This window comes from Diadema setosum, chromosome 7, assembly GCF_964275005.1.
Source record: "Diadema setosum chromosome 7, eeDiaSeto1, whole genome shotgun sequence".
In the NCBI taxonomy this organism is placed as follows: domain Eukaryota; kingdom Metazoa; phylum Echinodermata; class Echinoidea; order Diadematoida; family Diadematidae; genus Diadema; species Diadema setosum.
The window spans coordinates 1,830,939-1,854,029 of NC_092691.1; the positions used below are offsets into that span (position 1 = coordinate 1,830,939).

A 23,091-nucleotide genomic window follows, 5' to 3' on the forward strand; every position below is an offset into this window, starting at 1 on the left:
TGGGTTTGTGACAATTTCTGCTTAGCATTGATGGCTACTAGGTAAATATGGATTTCAGCTTTTTATTCCAAGGCCTGCAATTTTCTTCATTTTTGTCATCTCCAAAAATAAGTCTGTTCTAACATACAAATGCTATAACATAGCTGGTGTAGCATGGAAAAGGCATGATTATCAATTCTCAAAGAACTTTGGTTTTCGCAAATGTAAAAGAAATATGGATACTTTGGACACAATCTGATCAATGTCAGGAAAATTCGGACAGGAGGAAACTAGAATTCTGGCTCTGCCTTCAAGACAAACTGAACATTTTTCTTCCTTCGCTCGCATTTGCTTTGAAGCATGTTGATGGAAGCCTTGAACTCACATGTTACGATAGTGCTGGATGCACTCAAAGCTACTGGTGGGTGGGGCATGAAGCGGCTGGACAGTGAACTTGAATTCTCTTGCGCCATTTTTGGCCTCCTTGCTAGGGAATGTTATCACCTGTAAAAAACAAAAACAAAATATATATACAGGTATACTCAAAATTTGATGTGACAGACATATATACATGTATTATGTAAATATATATGTAGGCCTATCCACAAAAATAACCAACAAAAAGACCCAAAATCAGGATCAGAAAATGTCTGATCAAAGGCTACTCATTAATTTGTATAATGTGAGTTTTATCATTACTACATGTGGGTTTCCCCTGAGCTACCTGTATTTGGTCATTATATGCTAGAAAACAATTTTGCATGAAAGGTACATAGTTACAAAGTAGGCCTATGTAGAGTATTAAAGCATGCTTTCATGAGGGGGGAACACCAGATGCCATTGATCAAGTCAGTCATTCTGATGCTTTCATTTTTTTTTATTTTTTTAAAGGATGTTAAATAGGATGTTTGGTTTTGGTTTTCACAGGGCTGGATAGCAGAAACTAGCCATTTTAGGGGAACTACAAACAAGTTACTACAAAGTGTTTGGGGTTTTTGTTTTTGTAATTTTTCAATCAAGGATCTAAATTGAAAGATCATGTAAGAAATTGTGGTAAATATTACTGTAGGTGCTGGTATATATGAACTACAACTGTATCACTGATATCTTTGCCAGTGGAATATACAGTTGCATGGGTGATTGTTCTATGATGACTAACATTTCTGTTCAGCAATGTACAAAAGACAAAGTCCAACTTATAAATTTCAATCTTGGGGGGGGGGGGGGGGCAGAAGTGAGATCAAGAAAATAATAAACTATATCAAAAGAAGTACATAATCATCATAGTCAGAAGACCGTTACAAACACACAACCTGTTTTTCACTAACTTTACATTATATTTTGATTCTCTCACCTCCATAACATAAACTTGAACCTAGTATAATCACTCATGAGTTAATATGCAGAATATCCTTGAAGGGCCATTGTGAAAAAAAAGAAGAGGGAAACTTTTTATTATGTTTGGGTGATTTCCCAAAGGTGCGTTTTAGGTTTCAATTTGATTTTCTTCCAAGACTGGATACATAGGGGGAAAAAAATCTCACACAATGAACAGTTTTTTGGCAATTCTAACATACATCCTGACATACTCTCGTAATCAGGTAGCAAGCCAGGTACATCCGGTAGCACTATTGCAAAATCGTTTGTCCTGTAACAGCAATGTTGCACCATAAACTTTGCACAAACTGATCCAGGTGGAGATTTGGGTTGTGTGAAAAGTAGTCCTCACCAAAAATCCCACTGTTATATCAATCAGCTAAGGATTTTCAACTGTTAGACAGGAAAAAAAATTCTATGCCTTTCCTGTGCAAGGATTTTTGAAATTTTTACCATTAAAAAAAACAAAAACAAAACAAAACAAAACAAAACCAATATATTTCAACAAAAGCTGTTCTCCGATTCCAAGTACAAACAAGATAATACAGTACAAATCTAAATCCCTGCTCGCTTGGGTAGCACTTCAAAATATATGCTTGCGTCCATTGTGTTTGTTTTGTTTTTTTTCTTCGAATAATATTGCCCCAACAGTTACGACCCAAATGATAGCGCATGCTACTAAATGTGAAACAAAAACAAAGCTGTAAATGTCATTGGTGTGATTAAAGAAATGTCTGTTTTTTGTTTTGTTTTTTACTTTTTCTTCCACATCAAGCACCATTTCTCTGGAAATAATGCAGTTACTCAATTGAACTCAAATGAAAACATTGACTTTTTTGCAGATGAATAATTTAGGATTAAAAATAAAATTGAAGCATATAAACAGATATAAAGCCAAGCAGAGATATGCAGTATAGACTGAAAAGGCAAGCACTAAATATAGTTTCAGGATTGTCCCCTTCACCATTCACGTACACTTGTACAATTTTGCATGAGTTTGAAAAACAAGCAAGTTTGGATGAAAATACCAACAGATGTTACACAAACAAACCAATTTGTGAATTCCTGAAATGTTGTTAAAATATAAAACTGTGTTAGATAATGCTGATATTTATAGATGAAGCTCACAGTACACATAATATTCGTTTCTTCTTCTTTTTTTATTTTCATTTTTTTTTAATTCAAATGTCTCTACTTTGGATTCAGGCAGTAATTCTCCAAGTAAAGAGGTTTTTGGGGGTCATGATGCTGACATGATATTTTACATACAGCTCTCATCAGAACCAAAGATAGGCATGGGGGAAGTGGGAGAGATAATAGGAAAAAAAAAGAAAAAAAGAAAGAGGAACGACCTTTTGATGGCTTAAACCCTATGGAAGCCTTAAGGATCTTTTTGCTGCAGAAAACACTATCTTTTCATCATCAAATTGGCATACCTACATGTCACTACACATTGTATATTTGAGAAAGATTAAATGGATCTGGTTAAATTTACGATATGTATGTGATTTGCATGAAGTTGAAAAGAAAGTTACAAAAAAAAAAAAAAAACTCCACTAATTTATAAGGGAAATAGGCTTCAACATTCTAAGTGCATCGTTAATTCATTATCGATAAATCTGACAATTAAGTAGCTTCTGAAATTTCGGCAACTGAAATTATTATTTTTTTATCAATGGGACGTGATAGGTTAAGGGAACCTCACTATTAAATAGACGGGGCAGGGGGACACTGAAATCCTATCAATGAATTAGAGGGGGAGGGGGGAAAAGGGAGAGAGATGTAACAACTACTGATAAAAGTAATGTGTGCATGAGTGCTTTAGTGAAGACCACAAACAAGGAGCAAGAGCAATTAGGAGACAAGGCTGTGAATGTATTATTTCCAAGGATGTCGTGTCACACTGAGGTCATGGCCTTCCCACAGGAAGTGACAGGCTTCCTCTCTGACATCACTAGTCTCATTCAAGGCATTTTGAGCATTTTATCCATTCTTAAAAGCACTATTTACCATGTAGGACCTACAGATGTAACAAAAAACCCAGCTTTAGTGCTTCAAAATAGTTCTAAAATGTGCGTTAGGGATAGAAGCAACCACTGTAAAAATGTTACTCAGTATAATCACTGTTAAGCATTGTTAAATATAAAAAAAACAGAATAGTTAATTGTTTCGACAATAAACTGTCCACAGTTATGGTTTATAAAAAAAAAAGGAAAAAAAGAAAAAAAAAAGCAATATCACCTTATCAATAGGCTTTATTGGGTAATTTATATGGTAGGATGTTTTGTGATACAACTGACCTACACATACGTATGCGTCAAATGTGATAATGCGAACATTTTTTAAATTGCTCCCAATGGTAAGCAGTGGTTTTATTAACTGTCACACAGTGTGGACTGGCCTTGACTGAACAGCAAACTGTGACAAGCTGAGAACCTGAAGGAGTAGAGGAAGCTAGAACTTTGTAAAATCTACAGTAGTGCCCCAGCTGTCAGCCAGACCATGGCATAGGAAACAGGTGAACTGTTACACCTCTGTTTCTTTAGCTATTGCTGCTGCTGCTTTAAGTTTGTTATCAACTCACTTCTAGCGCATGATTATTAAGGTTTTCAAACAACTTTTGTCGATGTGGGGCACTTTGTCAATCAGTTGCAACTTTCAGGGAGTTTTGGACAGTTGATAAATGCAAAGCTGTTTTTATTACGGGGTTAGAAATGCATTTCTGAAACATCAAAAACAGTTCGATTGCAACTGCCTTTGAGCCAGAAATGCGTTTCTGTAGTAGAGGGGTTTGATAGTTCCAAGCAAAGTCATTTTGAAACATGTTCGCAGCACGAACCTGCCCATACCAACCACTGCCAACTACACATCTCTGCTCCTTGGGTCAAACTGCACAATGGAACTGAGTAGTGACAAGGCCTCCCAATCAACTCACGACAAAAGTTGATAGATGCAACAAGTCAAGAAATTCAATCCAAAAGGCATAATTTGCAAATGCATTTTGATAGTGGGTATTGAAACTTGTTACAAACCGGGGAAAGTTGTGAAATGCAGTCTTTGAGTCAGAGTTACACATGTGGTAGTACGGAAACATCTTTATAGCGTTATTCTTTATTTCTACTCTTTTTTTTTTTCTTTCTTTCTATATCATTACACTGAATGTTGGTTTCTCCACAGGATCCGGACTTTTATCTTTTAGTGATGGTGAATTCTGTAATCTCATTGGTCAATCAACCACTGAATATATCCCGTATTCCGTGATATGACGTCATGATATTACACAGCCAGCTGCACGTGTACTAAAGACGCTTATAGGAAAGTGCGTGCTACTCCTGTACAAAACAAATGGACAGCGCGTGGTCCTCAAGCGTATTACGCACATAACCTGAGACCACTAGACGCTTGATAAACGACAACAGCAACTTAAAAGACAGCGCGTCTCAGGTGATGTGCGTCTTTGCCTGAGCTAGCTAGACGCGCTGTCTTTGCCTTTATATCTGGCTACTGTAGTATCTTATGGCGTGTACGTATTTGTATGCGCGCATACAGTAATCAGCTCGCGAGACGTGGCCTAAAGTCAACATGGTCATGGCTGACAGCCGGCGATTTCAACATCATTCAAGAGGGGAAATCAGCAAGAAGAAGGTTAGCACTTACACTGAAAGATAAAATCGTTACCCCCTGCTTGTTCTTACAAAATACAGGAAATATCTACGGTCTGGTGCCATATTCCATTCGGCCTGCGGCCTCATGGAATATGGCACCAGACCGTAGATATTTGCCCGTCACTTCGTGAACAAGCAGGGGGTAACTAATAATATCTCCTACAATTGAATTCACATTGTGTGAATATTACGGGTGATTATACAATTTTTATCATGCAGTTCAATAGTTGTGTGATTTACACTGCATCTCTCAAGTCTCAGTTTGTTGCTGATACATTGCTAGTGTGGCATAGCCCCTCCCTGTTGAGCATGTTTTATTTCATGTATTACATTATACTGTACGAGCTGAAATTTTCGCGTACAGATATTTTCGCGAATTGCTACTCGGAGGACATTTTCGCGTGTTGTTAATTTCGCGGTTGCGAGGGTCTAACTGAACTTACTTATTTGCGCGTTGTTATTTTTGCGGTTCAAAGGCGATTCGCGAATTCGCGAAAATAAAACCATCGCGAAAATTTCAGCTCGTACAGTACTTTATCCACCAGTTGTCTATTAAAATCATGTTGCAACTGATTGTGCAATGATTCGGCTGAACAGGTGTCACGAACCCTCATCAAAACGGGGCACATTATGGACAAAGAATATTGACAAACTCAAAGAGACGCTGGGAGCGAAGATCCTCTTCAGCCCCAATGCAAACAGAGACCCTTGGGCAAACATGTGCATTCAGAACTTGCTGATGTCTACCGCACGTGCACATACAGTACGCGCAATAAGAAACGCCTCCGTCAATTTCGTTTTCCAACGAAAGTTCGTTATCGATCGAGTAGCAACGAAATCTGGACGAAATTTGGACGAAATTTCGTTATCGATCCATTAGCAACGATTCTGACGCTTTGTGGACGCTTTGTGGACGCATTTCACGCACGACCGCCCGCTCAATTCCGTTCGGCAAATGCGTTGCTCGTTCGGAAAATGCGTGTTCGGAGCTCGGCAGTTTCGTCCAAATTTCGTTAGAAGCGTCCGTGATCCATGGCGCACATGGAATACAGTACACACGTGAATCACTGCAAGATTAGACTCAACAAGTAGCACAGCGGTCGGGAATGAGAACAGTAGACAGGCGTGGAATTCACCTGATACACATAATAAAAATGGTAACATGTATACATATATCGATGCCGTTTTCATTGAAGCAATTTGTAAAAGTTTTAGTTTCCCTTACCCTAGCTGTAAGTACGGCACCGTTAGCAGATTATTCACTGCATTTAGTGAAAGTCACCTGATACATCACATGGTGGTATGCGGGCTGCATGTAACCAGGGAATGTGCACGTATGGGAAAGGCGAGTGCGCCGTATGTGCGTCGCCATTGCTATGGCATGGCTCGCTCGGCTGAACGAAACAGAGATGTTACGATGTAGTAGTTCACGTGTTTTGTTTTGTTTTTTACAAGCAGAAAATAAACAACTGTTGATCATGAAATAGACTAAATTACCAATCAGAGATCATTCGGGTTCATAGTATTTAAGAGAAATCACGCAATTTTGGCGAGGGTGAACCCACAGGAACCCACAGGAACCTTATCGTAGAATGCCGACCAAAAAGAAAATGGTTTCACTGAAATTGCGTGTACGTAAAATCCATTTGAGTATAGAAAGAAAATTAACCCCCAAAAAGAGGAAAAAAGAAATTAGAAGGATTTGTTCGCCGTTATTTGGTCATTAAATATTTTGTCTTTCTTCAGCAATTGCGCGTTATATTGCCCGTTTTTTTTTATTGAATCAGGGCCCTGTTGCATAAAACCCTTATACCGCTGGACTTACCGCTCCTTTCTAGCGGTAAGTCTTCAAATCAGCGGTAAATTTTATAATCCTTGATGCTGATTGGCTGTGATGCCTAATTTTGACGGTAGTTACCATTGAAATTCAATGGTAAGTTTTATGCAACGGGCCCCAGAAAAGCAAAAAAAAAAAAAAAAATATTCAAAACAAGACAATACGTTTAATTCTTAGTTTGATATCGTTTATTTCTGTATTGGACAGAGAGATAATTCAGACGGTACGTGGAATTTTCAAAGCGACTAATTCAGACTGATTCTTAGTTTGACTTGGCTCTTTCTTTCTTTCTTTCTTTTTTTTGGGGGGGGGGGGTGGGGGGTTGAGGGTCATGATCGTTGTACCCATGCACCCATAAGGTTCGTTAGTACGAAAATGAAACATTCAGATATACACGCGACTTCCCTACACGAAAAATAGATGTTCGTAAATGTGATAGTCAAATTATGATTCATAATCCGAAAATGCACGAATGTTTGTGATTGGATAGGTGCGTTTATTGTCGGATTAGCAAACCTTCGGAGTACTGTAGTATCGAGCCTGTTGTATTCACGGATAAACGAACTTTTGGAATAATGAATTTTATATTCAGAGCAAGACAATAAGTTTAATTCTTATTATAGTTTGACATCGTTTATTTCCTAGTTGTGAAGCGGGAAGCGAGAGATAATTCTGAAAAGAAGTATACAGACGGAACATGAAATATTCAAAGCAGCTATGAGATTAAATCTTAAGTTGTTTATTTGTTTGTTTGCTTGCTTGTTTGTTGTTATGCTCAAGTGCTGGTGTAATTATATATACATTTTTTTTTTTTTTTTTTTTTTAGGGGGAGGCATTTTTGAAGTACCCACTGCACGTAAAGTTCGCTGATGCGAAAGTGATAAAATGTTCCGTAACACGCAAATTCCCTACACCATAGATGTTCGTACCTAGTGTGAAAATAAAATGTATTACTATTATTATTTTTTTCCCCATTGTTCGATTAGCAAACCTTCGGAATGTCAATCCTTTCGTTTTCGGATAAACGAACTTCCTTAACTCACAACACCACTTTCAGAGTAACAAACTAGTCATTATTTTATTCGGGCATTGAGAATACACGTAGTTCAGGAAAATCTTTAAGGCAAGAATTACGATGGATTCTTATTTTGAAATCATTTTATTGATTTCCGTGGTGTTCATTATTCCGAAAAAGAAAACGGGTGCGCTATTCCGATGGTTACGGCGTTATTTCGAATCCGAAACACGCATATTCCTTGTGCCTATCCAGGTTTGTTGATTCGAAAATGTAATCATGCTGCGGGTAATTGCTATAGGGCCATATATTGTTTTATTTCTGTCTATTGTTATATTATTATTATTATAATTCTTCTTCTTATTATTATTATTATTATTATTATTATTATTATTATTATTATTATTATTATCGTCTTTAACATTATTAACCAATATTTTGATTAACGAGCATTTTGTTGGCTGTTTTTTTTTTTTTTTTTTTTTTTTTTTGGGGGGGGGGGCATTGCCCGATTAGCAAACCTTCGGAGTGTCAATCCTTTTGTTTTCGGATGAACGAACTTCCTTTCCTCAGACGAAGAAATCAGAGTAACAAACTAGTCATTATTTTATTCGGGCATTGGGAATAGTTCAGGAAAGAAATAGAAGGGAGGAATCCGAAACACGCATATTCCGTGTGCTTATTTATACGTCATGTTTATTGATATGCTGCGGCTAAGGGCCTATTGGAGGTCGTTATACCTCTCGTTTGGTGTACGATTTCTTTCGTTTCATATCACTTCATTTGTTCCCTTCATATTCTTAATCTGAAGGTAATTCTTTCAATTGCCTCGCACTGTGTACATGCATTTTCGTAACGGCGATTTCCCGCTTTGCTGCAGTATTTCGAAGGGTGTTTGATGCCAGCCGCTTCGGTGTGCTCTGTGGTAATGTTTATGTAGTTGTCGGGGAGGTTGTTGATACTTTGTCTGTTGACATTTATTTTCGTACAGGCAGGGGCGGATCCAGGAATTCTGTACAGGAGGGGGGAGGGGCGCAACTAATATTTCTGGTGCCACTTCCGGGTTTCACTTCTATTTTTTTTTACGATAAATAAAGGGGGCGTGCGCCTCATGCGCCCCCTCTGGATCTGCCACTGCTACGTGTAGTGTTTATCTCGAGTGATGGTGATCGCGTTTCTAAATGTTTATAAAAAAAGGACATTATCTGAGTGATGCCTGATGATAGTGCAGGTGATGATAATCAACGATGCTGATGTAAAAGACGGCTTGCTGTGGATGCTGAGCGTTTATACGTGCCCTTCGTTTATTTAAATAAGTTTTCCCTCTTTTACTCTTCTTTCCCCTCCCAAGAATGATAAAAAAAGAAAATACTGTACCTACACCTCACAACAAAAGGAACCACGTGTGAACAACCATCGTTAAGTTCAATCGAAACGTTCATTATTAGCAAAGAATAAGGGGAAAACACGAGTGACGGAAAATGATAGAAGCGACGAGATTGTCTTCTTGTGTATAATGCGGTCTCTTGGGATTGGAAAAACCCCACCCTCGGATCCCTTTGTGGAAATTTCCACAAAACCAGGTGCGTGCCAGACCCCAGGTGCCAGACGAAAGAATGCGCGCACTGGTGTAGTATATCGATCGAAGAACTCGCTGGTGAGTTGAGTTAAAGCAATCATTGCAAAGATGTTCTGATTCTTTCGCCTTTCTTTAGGCGCATATATCGAACAGTCGATTATTGCGTACTTGATCTAAGTACAATGTATTTATATGTTCCCGAGCTGTAAAAAGGAATTGATTAATCACTCAAAAATGCAATCACAGATTATGAAAGGTCTCATATGCCTAGACAAATTCACTGAGATGTCCTATGTGAGATGCAGCCACCACCCGATTAAACAGCAAAATCATGACAGTAAAATTTCACGCTCACCAAAACTGCCTATTACTTTTCATATGAATTTTGGTTATCAACACTCGTTCGTGGATTTGTTTGTTTGCATGTTTTGTGTGTATTATTCCTCGATCCTGAAAGACGTAATAATTATTCGCATCGAACGTAAACTGTTTACCGTAACTAAGCCTATGGCGCATTCGATTCATTCAACTAGCAGTAACCTCTAAGGCAGTAAGTTAGTAGCACATGGTGCATTCCTTTGAACCACGTGTTTCGCATATCGGCACATCCAAACACATTGGCGATCGTCGTTATGGCAAACTTTCCGATTACAGTCAAGGGAGAAGAAATCGTAATACTGTACATGTACTTACGAAAGTGATTATGCTTAAGATCAAATAAAATGAAGACGTTTGAAAACAACTTGGCAACACTCAATCAAGTTTTTCATTCTCTCACACAAAAGCTCTCTTGAGAAAATGAAAGCATTCCCCCTCCCCTGCTAGATAATGGAAATTTTCATTACTAGCCCAGCAAGTTTTGGGAGTGTACATGAATGTTTTTAGGATAGAGTCAAAAGGGACCTAAGCTTTCGATTATAGCAGAACCTTCGTCAGAAGCAAAATGGCAAATAGGCAGAAAAAGCAACCACACACATGTAAAGCGACTTCACACAACAAGAACAGTCAGGGCAAAGGGACACGGAACAAAGAAAACAAAAGGAGAGGGTAGGAAGTCATGGGCAAGGAGCCCAACAGGTAAAGGGAGGGGGATTAGAGCAGGAGGATGGACAGACAAAAGGCAGGGGAAGGTTAGTAATGGTCGCCGTGAGGGCCCGGGGGCAACCATTGAAGGAAAAGGATGAATATGGAGGCAACATCAAACAAGATAAGGAACAACAGAGAGATAAAGAAAGGTAAAGCGTGAAATAGCAACAGCAAAGGGGGGGGGGGGGGTGAGCAAACAGCAAGCCCTAGAAAGGATCTGTACAAGTACCAAGAGGATGCAACAAAATGAAAGTGAGAGTCAATCAACAAATGCAATTAACCATATCAAAGTATGGTAATATTAATACAGTAATAATGATGATATTGACAAAACAAATTAGAATAATAATCATTAAAGCACATAAAAAAAGGGGGACACAAAGTCCATGGGAGAGAAAATGTATACTTGCAAAGCAAGTATCAATAGGCAAAATAAATACATTTCAAAGAGCTGGTTCATATGAAATCACCTTTGATTTATGATTTTACAAACAAGAATTTTCATCGCTTACCTATTTCTTTTATTACTTTCGTAATGTCATGATATTTCATGATGGCATGTGTTCTGTCTTTACATGGCAAGATAAGGTTTTTTTTTTTTTTTTTCCATCCAGGGTCAAAAGAAGAAAGTGATAGAAAGATAATTGAAAGGATAGAATGAAACACCTACTCAGCAGGCTCATGATATAACGCAAAAGCAATTCATCAGAAATGCAGTACAGTTCTAAATAATTTATCAGTGGAAAAAAGAGCAAAGAAAATGGGATTTCGAGTTCAATAGGAGTAGGAACATCGCAATTTACAGACTTGGACCTGATGCAAACATATTGTCTAGCTTCTGGTTGAGTTTCTTCAGAGACATAAATTTTGGTAGCAGTAAACCAGAGTGAACAAGCAAAAGGATACAATTAAGTGAAAAAATAAAATGCAGGTCTCTAAGACCACTCCAGTGCACGATCGAGCGAACAACACTAAAACAGCCCCCAGGGCCAGGCCATGTCGTCAGTGTCACTCTCGTCTTAGATCATACAGGCCTACATTGTACATACATCGTTTCGTACTCGTCATCGCCAACGTCATGATGGTCGGTCACACGAAATAAATTGCATCATCATAAGAGCTCTTATATCAACACCACTAGATAGTAGAATCATTATCATTATCACTATCATTCCAGTCAATCTCATCCAAAGCGAAACCCTCAAAATCCTCAAAATCATCGTGGTTAATACTCTCACAAAACACATCTGATTCAGACATCGCAGACCTAGCTACACATCTTGCACACAAAAATGAAATGGAGGTGGAAAACTACGATGAATACACAAAAAATATCGACGATGGCATTTTACCGTAGCAGAAAATACACAGAGTATCTTGCACCGGAAAAAAAAATGGATGTGGAAAACTACGATGAGGAAAACTAGGGTGAAAACCCGATGCGTGAAGACGAACGATGAAGACACTTTTACGGTAAAAATACTTACACGGAAACAAACGAGTGGGTACGGGTACGATATTCTCGCACACACGAAGATAATCGACACATCGTTCAATCGAAAAACTCAACAAACACTCGAACAAAAACTCACCCCAAATTGTGGCAAACAGGGTAATCACTTAATAAAAATGAGAAAAAAACACTCTCAGAAGTATGATTGTACTCTGAAGAGAAAGGGATACAATGATACGGAAGCAAAAGAGAGAAAATGAGAGAAATGGACGGGAAACCTAGAGAACTTCGACGAAAGAAGAGCTAGCGATTCGCGATTAGAGCTAACTTTGTATACACTGGAGCTAGCTGTGTGTGTGATCGCGCGTACAAAGGGTTGAAAGCGTTGAAAGCGTTGAAAGCATTGAAAGCGTTGAAAGCGTCCACAGCTTCGGAAAAGCGTTCGGGGATTTCGTTGAATTCGTTGAATTCGTCCAAAATCCGTCCATGAAGTCTGGACGCAAAAAGCGTTGAAAACGTCCCAGGCGAAATCAATAACGCTAAAAGCGTTGGGACGAAATTTGGACGCACTTTCGTCGGGCGTTTTCTATTGCGCGTACTGTACTGTTGTATTCAAAATGAACTAGCCCCTATTGGCTCAACCCTTCAGCCAATAGAGGCTTCTAGCGATGTAAACCTCTGCTTACTAACAGAAGGACTGTTAAAAAGTGGAAATTTTTGGCATAGAAATTTGTGTGCATTTCCCCAAACATGAAACTAGCATGACAATAAAAAAATGAAATAAAATATAAAAAATAATACAATATATATATATATATATTTATATATATATATATATATATATCTTTGAATCAAAAGTAGTTACATCGTAGGGTAAAACTGACATGTCATTTGTTTTCTTCATGTTTGCTGTGTGTGAATTTGCATTCTTAATGTAAACCAGTTTTCATTCATTCATTTTTTTCCCATTTCCAACAGAAACATATAAATATATTGCAGAAATTGAATACATAGATTTCATTATTTAATAATACAAAATAAAGGATATGTTTACAAAATATTGTAAGTATACAGAAATGCTGGAAATGATTACTAGCGCCTGTTACCGCAGTATGCATAATATTCATGGAAATGAATGTATGAATTTAAAAGAGAAATTATGATTGTTGTCCACGGACTTGCTTCTGAGTTTCTGTATTAAAGGGCCTTGCCAAGAAGCTGTTCTAGAATAGCTAAGATTGCAAAGCAAAGCTCTTTGCAATGATGTAACACCAGCTGAGACTACAGTAGATCTCTACAATTATTACTGTGTATGCACATACAGTAAGGCTGGTGCAGAGTGAGTTGGATCGGTTACACACGAGAGAAAATTCGTAACTTGAATCATCATTGTAATGATGATTGCAATTCGTCTTTAAAATTATCGGACCTTACACACGCTCGCTCGAAAACTGTGATTAAAATTTGAATTCTCGAGTGAAGGCGTTACGTAATCCTTGGTGACTTGTCAATCAAAATAATGAGGTTCTATAGCACGTATTATCTACGGAAGTGCTCGAAAAGTCACTAAGCTCCGCCCCTCAAAAGATGTTTTGGAGGTCAAGCATTACACACGCAAATTTCGCACCGTAATTTGAGTGAAACTTCACTGGAATTCACCTCCGGACTAGAATTTGAATTCGTGATTGTGATTAGCATTCGTGATTCTAATTTGCTTCCACACGTGCTAAAAATTCATCATTAGAATTATTTTTCACTGGAATCATCATTCAAATGACAAATTTTTGACTGTGTGTAACCGCTCTTAGTCATATTGGCTTAGTCAAATCAGTTCCATGAAAGCTTCCATTCAACTTCATTGTTAACTGGAGACTGTCTCTTAATCTTCTCTTTTTCTTTGTTTGCTTGGTTCTTTTTTTTTTTTTTCTTTTTTTTTACACTAAGGACAAGACTGTGACAAATCCAGGTCTTGGCAAGCACTCGAGAAATGCTAGCCAAGTATGGGAATGCACAAATCCGTGTTAAACAAACGCTGTTGCTTTTTATGTCACACACTACTTCCTTTATAGCATCAAAATCTTTTCATTCACAATGTGCATAGTGTGTAGAAATCTTGTAAAAGTATGTAGCATAATTTGTGATTCCTGACCCCCAAAAAGTAACCAACAATTCAACAATCGCTGATCCTACATCCGACGGTCAGTGTTGTACTACTGTACATTGTAGCTCATGACTGGCTACAGGATTGGGGGGGGGGGGAGGGGCTGGGTTGTAAGGCAGACTTGTCAAAATCACGGTCAGTACATTGCATATAATGCACTGCTGTCATTGTGTCATTGTGAGTGTGCATTTTCATGTGTTCAGCTTTGTTTTCTTTTTTTTTTCTCCTCAATCTTCATCCAGTTATGACTCATCACCTCATTTAACCAGAAACCAATCAGTTTTACTGTGTTTTACAGTGTGCATATCAAATCACACAAGTGCTACAAGTTGCCATCACCAAATAAGGGCGCTAACAAAAATAACACAGGCAGCAAAATCTTTTTTTTTTTCTCATGGATTTTATGTTTTTGGACTGTCCGATTTGCCCCCATGGGTAAAAATCATTATCTGTGATGGGTTATTCAGACCCATTCTATGTATTTCATTCAACTCATCCTGCATTACCTTGCACAGATTTGACTGTATAGGTGTGATGTAAGCAAATATAAAAAAAAAAGATTTTTTTTTTCCTCCAAAATCTCAACAAAATAACTAAGACACATTTTTTTTTTTTTTTTTGAGGGGGGGGGGGGGGGGGGGGCAGTCTGATGATTCATACCAGAAATGACATCTGGCCTTATATGAGACATATCACATGTGGGGAAATCTTCATTAAGATTAAACTCAATATTGTGAGCATTTTTATATACTGGCCACCCAATCTGAATTCTCTCATGCATTTCATTGGTGAAAAAAAAAGAGCAGAATTCCATCCAATTTGTTGCATCTGCCTAGCACGACCTGAACTTCATAGTGAAACAATATTTCACTTCCACCCAAAAGCATTCTCTACATGTACCTTCAGTAAAGATCTGGGTCATTATTGTCAACTGAAGAGGACCTAAATTGTGTTAGACCCCAGAACTAGAAATGTTGCTATGGCGACTGGTATGCCTCCGCCATAATGCATGATTCTCCTAATAGGTATAGATAGTACATGTGGACAATGTGCGATTACATTTTCACAAAATTGGCAAAATATTACAATGACAAGTTTGTCACAAATGTGTTGAATGTTCACCTTCCTTGACCTAGGTTTCATTGGATGAATAGGAGAGCATCTATTTGGGATTTAAGGACTTTAACTTGACTTTGACCCATTCATACGTTTATGCATTGAGTAATTTTCAAGACATGGAGAAAAAGTGCAATTTCTGTATTGAATAGTAAATTGTTACCATTTTCATCTGGCCTTTGACCCTAAAATTCATAAGATAATCACTGTCAGGCAGAACATGCATAAATATGCAGTACGTTTCAAGATAACTTGAGCCACTTCCAAGATATGGAGGAAAAACTTAGTTCAGCACTTTCACTTGATCTTTGACCTTTTGACCTTTGAGGCAAAAACAAAAGAAAAAAAACTTTCCAGAGAATCTCTATTAGGTTATACATGCATACACCAAGTGTAAAAAAAAAATAATCCTGCTGGCATTGCATAAACATGACGGAAATAGTAAAATTTTGAAGTGTTGCCCTTGACCTTTGACCCCATGAACCCTAAATTCTCTAGATAATCACTGCCAGTCAGTACATGTTTTGATATTTTTACTTGACTTTTTGACCTTTGACCTCATGACCCAAACTTTCACCAGAGAATCTTAATTGGGTAATACATGAATACACTAAATTTCAAGAAAATATCTTCAGGCATTGCATAGATATGGTAGAAATAGTGAAATTTTATGTATTTAACCTTGACCTTTTGACCTTTGACCTTGAGCACCCCCTAATACACATGCCAAGTTTCATTAGGATACCTCAAAAGGTTTTGATAGTTACCCTGTCCACAAAATTCATTACGGACAGACGGACGGACGGACGGACGGACGGACGGACGGACGGACGGAAGGACAACCCGAAAACATAATGCCTCTGGCACCACTTCGTGGCGGAGGCATAAAAATAGTACATACCAGGATGAATCCCATGAGAGTGAGAGAAATATATATGATATTGAAACATAAAACATAATGACATCTCCCGTGGAGCCTGTCACTTGTCTCTATCAACATAATATGCAGGTACATACTGTGTGTAGTAATCTTTAAGAGGTTTGATATAGATTACAAAACATGAATGAAAGGGTATTATCAACATTCAATGATTATTGGGTGGATTTGCAAATACATGTATGTGCTACACCTTTTTCAGGCATATAAACAAAACATTGACACCACAACATTCAAAAGGTTGAAAAAAAAATGGATATTGTGTTTTAATCTATCCACATTAATTCTCATGTTGTATATTCACTGTTATTCTGTTTTTACTATTAAAGAAGTAATTTTGCAAACATCTCTTTCTTTATTGTGAAGTTTCAGTGTACAAATGTCTATCACACCTGGTCTGTACACTGTACTTGCTTATTGCTTACCTGGGCATTTATATCTCCGCAAAATAATTCACAAGACTGGTTCGTCTCTTCCTTATGATAATTACTTTGAACATTTCTCCATTTTACAACCATCCAAGTAGCAGTGAAGTAAAGAGCAAATGTTCATAATTGACTGTGCAAGGTAAATGTACACTTTGAAAGCAAAATAAATATCTAGAAAAGAGAAATTTTATGGTCAATCATCTTTCATATCTTTCCACAGGAGTTGGCAATACGGAAGCAGAAGAAAGGCTGGAGGATGGAGAGAGAGTGGTTGCTATGGTTACTGATGGTGGTCATTGTGTACTTACGCCGCTGTTCCCTTTGAATTGGATGGTAGGTTTCTTGTTGGTTGAATACTGGAGAAGAGAACAAGAAAAAAGGGAGAAGGAATATGAGCGCTTGGTAAGACTCACACAGCAGGTATAAGTCAATACTTTATAACCCTACTCCTTTAAGTGCACTTAATTCATTGCTCCTCAGTTTTACTACTCCAACATCACGTCTACCTCAAAAGTACTTCAGGTACTTTTGAAACTGAACCTTTCTAAGAAATATACCACACTTCACCGAAACCATGATACTTGTACATCCATAAATGAACTTTGATCTTAATTTCGCACAGCTAGCAAATGAGCTGCATAAAAACTACAACTCTCAGGTCAAGAAAAGTGAAAATCTTGTCTGCACAGGGGGATTTTGCCTCCTCCCCCATTTTTTTTTTCTTCTACTTTCAATACAATCATACAGGTAAGACCGCAAGAGCAAATGCAAATGTAGTTACAGCTTACTGATTAGATACCAAAAGTGTTCAAGCACACACAAGTTACTTTCACTTAATGTGCAAAGTTCACAGTCATACCATAGTATGATCCAAATCTTGCTACATTAAAAAAAAAAAAAAAAGAGAGAGAGAGAGAGAGAGAGAGAGACAAGAATAAAACAAGTGTTTCCTGATTTGGAATACACACTCCTCCTACATGTGCACTTTTCCATCATTTTATTGGTATTCACCTAAAATAGAAATGTGTGGATTTGCTGAATGAAGAATTGTTGGAAAACAAGTGAAGTTTGAAGAAAATTTAACAATTCATTCACAAATTATGACATTTTAAAAGCTTTGGTAATATTTTTGTGAATTTGGAAGGTCCTGAAATTCACTTCATAAAATATATTGCCTCCAAAATCACACAATTCCTAGTCTTTATGGTATGCAATATCTACAGTAACTGTGCGCCTTTTAGCAATAACAAGGAATAATACAGATCTATCTATGTGTAGTTGTAATACCTGGCTCAGATTCTTGATAGCCACTTTGTAGTGTAGCACCAGGTAAGGACTTAGTTGTAACTACAATGATGGATATTAAAAATACTTACAAAGGCATATCACAACCATCTAAAAAATTCATACTGACTCCACAAAGGACAATATTCGCCCAACACATGTATATTGCCTGGCTGATGTTCTGTCATGGCACATCACTCAATGCAATCAATGTAATGTAGAATTATGTATCACTGGCCCCTACATGCACCCAGTCACAACCACAGGGCGTGCATACGTAATAAAGTAGCTCGTTTATACCTACCGTACTTGTATGCATGCATGCTTGCAGCTGATGCCATATACTACTGTCAATATAGTGAACGTAATAATTTAGAAGCAATAGTGAATGTTATAGTTTAGAAGTACACTGTAACATTGAATGTATTAATTTGAGTAAACAGACAAAAGTGTATTGAATTATAAAATACTTGACTCTGTAAACACGATTATTTCTTGATTACAGAAATTACAGCCATACTACAGATATTTCACGGCATGTGTTCTGGTAGAGCAAAATTAGACCTATAAACAAAGGTCTTGTTCAGTCTGGTGGTCCCCTTTAAAAAATCCCAAAATTGTCTTACTTTTAATGATATGTCATCATGTAATGTTTACAGCATAAAATGTTGCTTCCTCATGACTCACTCACAACTTAATATGTTGATCTTAGCTATGCGAGTACTGGCATAACAGATCAAACAGACAATATGACATACATTTGTAGAATGATAGAGGTTGTGGTTTTTTGGTGCATTACTAATCATTCTTGGAAATGTGCTACACTGTACATCATACACACTTACAGAATTTTCAGGAAACTGATCCTGCGCCTTAATATGACAGAAATCTAGTAATGAAATGATGTACTTTAGTACTACAGTAGTATATTATGGCTTTAAGCACAACATAATGCCCGGTTTATGTGATCAGTCTGTGTCAGTCAACTGGACGCACGTTTACGAGCAGTATGATAATTTTCATAATGAATAATGAAATACAGTTGTGATTTCAAGGCTCGGCAACCATTCACACTGGTTATTCGAAACTTGAAATGCTTTGCCGCTGTCCTAGCCTCGCCATCCCCATTATTTCAAGAATCTCTTTCAACGCCTGTAACACATATCAGCAGACACAAAGTACGGGACACCCAGCCATGCTTCAGACAAGCCCATTATTTGTACAGGTGTTTAAGCCAGCCTATCTATTTCAAGACACCTTAGCCATGACTGTATCTCAACCACATATCATACCAGCATCCATGAGGCCAACTTCTGTAAAGCACAGTACCATCACTGGGTTCTTTGTAGTGTCAACCCACAATGTTAGTATTTAAAAGCTATTTGCGCACATATTTTCATGAATGAGGAGGTCAGGGACATTTTCATGAAATGTTGTTTTTGTGAATTGACACCAAGGCTATCCTACGTGCACAATTAACCTTGTGCAAGGCAACATTTTTGTGTGTTGTTAAATTCACTGCCCAACAGTAATTTGCAAAAATGTAACCAAATACAGTGTACATTGCACACACACAAAAATGCCAGCCTACACAGCAATTCTTCTTCTTCACATAAATACCTTTAGAGGACATGGTCGGATCCAAGGGTAAGGTAAATGAGATAATTGGAGAAAATAGACCAAGTTACAAATCTTTGTTTCTTGTGTTTTATTCTCTATCACATGTGCCGATTTATAAGCCAAAGAGAGGGGGAAAGAGAGAGAGAAAAAAAATTACACTAAAACCAACAACTTTGGGAGACATCTGGCTGTAGATTTTAATTATGTGCATGATACTGTTTACCGTTGCATCAAGTAGTTTTCAAAATGGATACAAAGTAAATAGTGACTTCATGGCAAAACATATCATTTGTGCCAATGAATTCTGATGACGAAGTGCGTAAAGTACATACTATATATGACATAAATGGTATCCCGGGGTACCAAACAAAAATCAGCCATTTTGTTGAATTATTTATGTTTTTTAAAAAGGTTGTACCCTGGGTGCCAAAAAGAGGAAATTATTTTGGTGCTGGAGCTAGCCACCGCACTGCACTGCACTAAAGCACACGCTAGTGGTATCGCAGCTTCCATGCACGCATAGTATAACATGTGGCATGGGAATGACTATGTACACGCACACACAGTGCATGCATTTTTCTCTGGCTGTCCTCGAGTGGACGTGAGGTGGCGCTACACAACGCGGTTACCCGGGGTACTACGGTACCCTGGGGTAACGCGTGATGCATCACATAGGCCTATGCGTACACCTGTATACAAATGTAGGTATAGTCGTTTTCTACAGTGTATGTACAAAACAGTACATCTCTGAATTGTGGACAAGCATGGCACATCACATACAGCCTGTATAAAGTCTGTTTATGAGGAACATACCATGGTCTGTTTACATCATACTCTAAGGCATAGTTACATGTACTACATATTTACATTAAAAGTGGTAAAGAAATGGTATGAAAGGCACCTTCCCAAACAGTGTGAACACATGGACTGCCATGTGCAACTTGTCATAGTCACACTCAAAATATTAGCCTCATCCAGTCACACATGCCTCCTTACACCTTCCCCTACCCTTTACCAGTACGTGTTGTTTTTGACCCCCTCTTTGCGTCATAACACACTGACTTTCATACACTGCCAGGTGCCTGACTCACAGCACGCAGCTACTGACGTGCATTCGGTACTCTTAGCGTGGGACTTGGGAGAAAGTTTTTGTGTCAACCGGCATGACTCAAGGTCACTAGACTACGCAACTATAGCAGCAGTAGCCATGGCATTAAGGAAAACCAAAATTAGAAGCCCAGGGCATGTGTCTTTTCACTGGACAACCTTTCTTCTTTAAAAAACAGAAAAAAATGCACTGTCAGCTTCACAACACTTGACCATCATTCTTGTTTAACGGGTGGAAAGGTACAATGTATCCCGTCTTTGTAGGTACAGCGTATGTGACCCGCTACAACAAAAGGATCCTAAAGTCGCTGACGGCTGAGCCGAGAAAATTGAGTTTGAAGTCACATCATCATAATTGGTCAAAACAATCGGATTTCTGTTTTTGGCATAATTTTGTAGTCTAATGTTTTGTCTATCATCTGCCAAAATTTCGAAGCTAAATGATCCAAGGAAAGGCAAGAAAACAGCGTTTTTCTGGGCCATGATTTTCCGACTTTCAACTTAACAGAATCGTGTCCGAAGATTTGGATTTAGCGCCGCAGCTAGACTCTGCCCCTAGCAACGAGGGAGCGATCTTATTGGTCAGTGCGTGGCATCCTGATTACTGATTGGTCGTGCGTAGACCGCTGACGCTAAGCTTGAATGAACATCGCGGAGGTCGCTAGGAGCATACCTTCTATTGTCAAACGGTGAAAACTGTCTCGCCTCCCTTTGATCATGATGGCGTCGAAAGGAAACCTTTGAAGGCGTTTTTCTCGAAACTCTGATTTCTACAACCACTTGACATGCGCTAATAAAATCATCGATATCTCGGCAACCGAGTACTTTTATGAGTTGTGCTATATATGAAATTAAAGTAGAAGAGTACGGATATAATGTTATGCCATTTTCAGAAAAATGTCCTCCCCCGACTTTCGGATCCTTTTGTTGTAGTATCATATCATATTGTATACTGTGTAGAACCAACTGCTCTTGTATATCAACCAGAATTGTCTATTGCCAATATCACACTCAGCTGTATTCAACAGAAAAGCATACGAATGTGCATACTGTAGGCCTATAGGCCTACATTCTCAATATTTATTTATTCAATTTCCAATCTACTGTATACTACAGGGTTGTATTGTTATCATTATTACTATTTATTCAGCATTTGCAATACAATACAAGTGATATTACAGATAAACAGGTAAACATACACGCCATATTAATTTAGAGAGTCTAAATTTTCGGAAATCAGGACTTCCCGACGATTTCACGAGTAATTAAATTTACGATCATTGTGTACAATTGTACTGTACCAAATGGAGAAATGAGCGTGTGTGTCAAATTCATATCCGAATCAGAGTCATTATTTTTGCGTGTCTTTAATTTTGCGAAATAGCACTGACACGCGAAATTCGCGAAAATAAAAACTTCACAAAATATTCAGCATATCTATTTCATCTAAAAGTGGTACAGTTGGCTTTGCTCTTAAAAACAACAACAATAATACTTGCATACACTGTACATATTGATACCTGTGGTCTTGCCCATGAGGAAGAAAATCTGTTTTAACTGCTAGGAGTAGGACAGCCCCATCATTTTTGTCACTGATACAAGTATCACAGGTAGATGTGGGATATTTGTGGGTGGGGTGTCAAATACATGTATTACAGCCATGGTGTGCAGTTAAGGATGGTATCGAGGGTATGATGTACCTATTGCCCTAATAATGACCTCATGACATTACCTAACAGCATCACACTTTCTAGCTTAGTCACGGATGACTTTACACCGTAGTACGACGGGCAACAAACCAGCCCTTTTGACTCGGACGTCTGAGGAATTGGTCCCTGGAACTTCACCAGTGTAACTCACTGAACCACAATACACAATGCTGACACTTAGTCCTGGCTGATAAATTTAGCAAGTGACTTCAAACTACATTGTACACTGTCATATTCAAGGTGACCGTTTGCCTTCCAAACAAATTCGCAATGTATTACAACCAAGTTCAAGTGAAAACCACTCCATATTCCATAGACTTTCACAGACGAGTAAAGCCAAAGAGAACAGTACAAAAGTTTGTATTTTCACACATTTGGTCATAATTGACAGGGTATTAATTACATTTAAATAGTATTTGCATGTTTGAAATGTTTTCATGACAGAGTAATATCAATTACTAAGTACAACATCAACATAATATTCAGCCGCTGCAGTTTTTCTCTTCCTCTTTTTTTTTTTGAAAAAGGGGGGGGGGGAAGGTTGTCAGATTGCCAATGCCTTTTCTATTCAAAGTACAATGTAGTTTAAAGTGTTCACACAGCATGCACTACTGTTTAAACAAAAACCAAACAAGAAAAAGTTTTAACTACATACTACCTCCCACTGAGCAGAACGTGTATTTAACATACAAACATTTAGCGTTTATTTGTTTAATACATTCATTGATTCATAGGTCT

General features: G+C 38.0%; 1 protein-coding gene across 1 annotated transcript in view; it reads right to left on the reverse strand.

Moving 5' to 3' along the window:
• LOC140230428 (RNA polymerase II elongation factor ELL-like) overlaps positions 1-23,091 on the reverse strand; it is a 65,186-nt gene that overhangs the window by 28,554 nt on the left and 13,541 nt on the right. Inside the window, exons 2-3 of the mRNA XM_072310581.1 lie at positions 16,942-16,989; positions 365-483 (exon numbers count right to left, since the gene is read on the reverse strand). Of these exons, the coding sequence (XP_072166682.1) occupies positions 365-483; positions 16,942-16,989 (167 nt within the window). The remainder of the gene's footprint in view (positions 1-364; positions 484-16,941; positions 16,990-23,091) is intronic.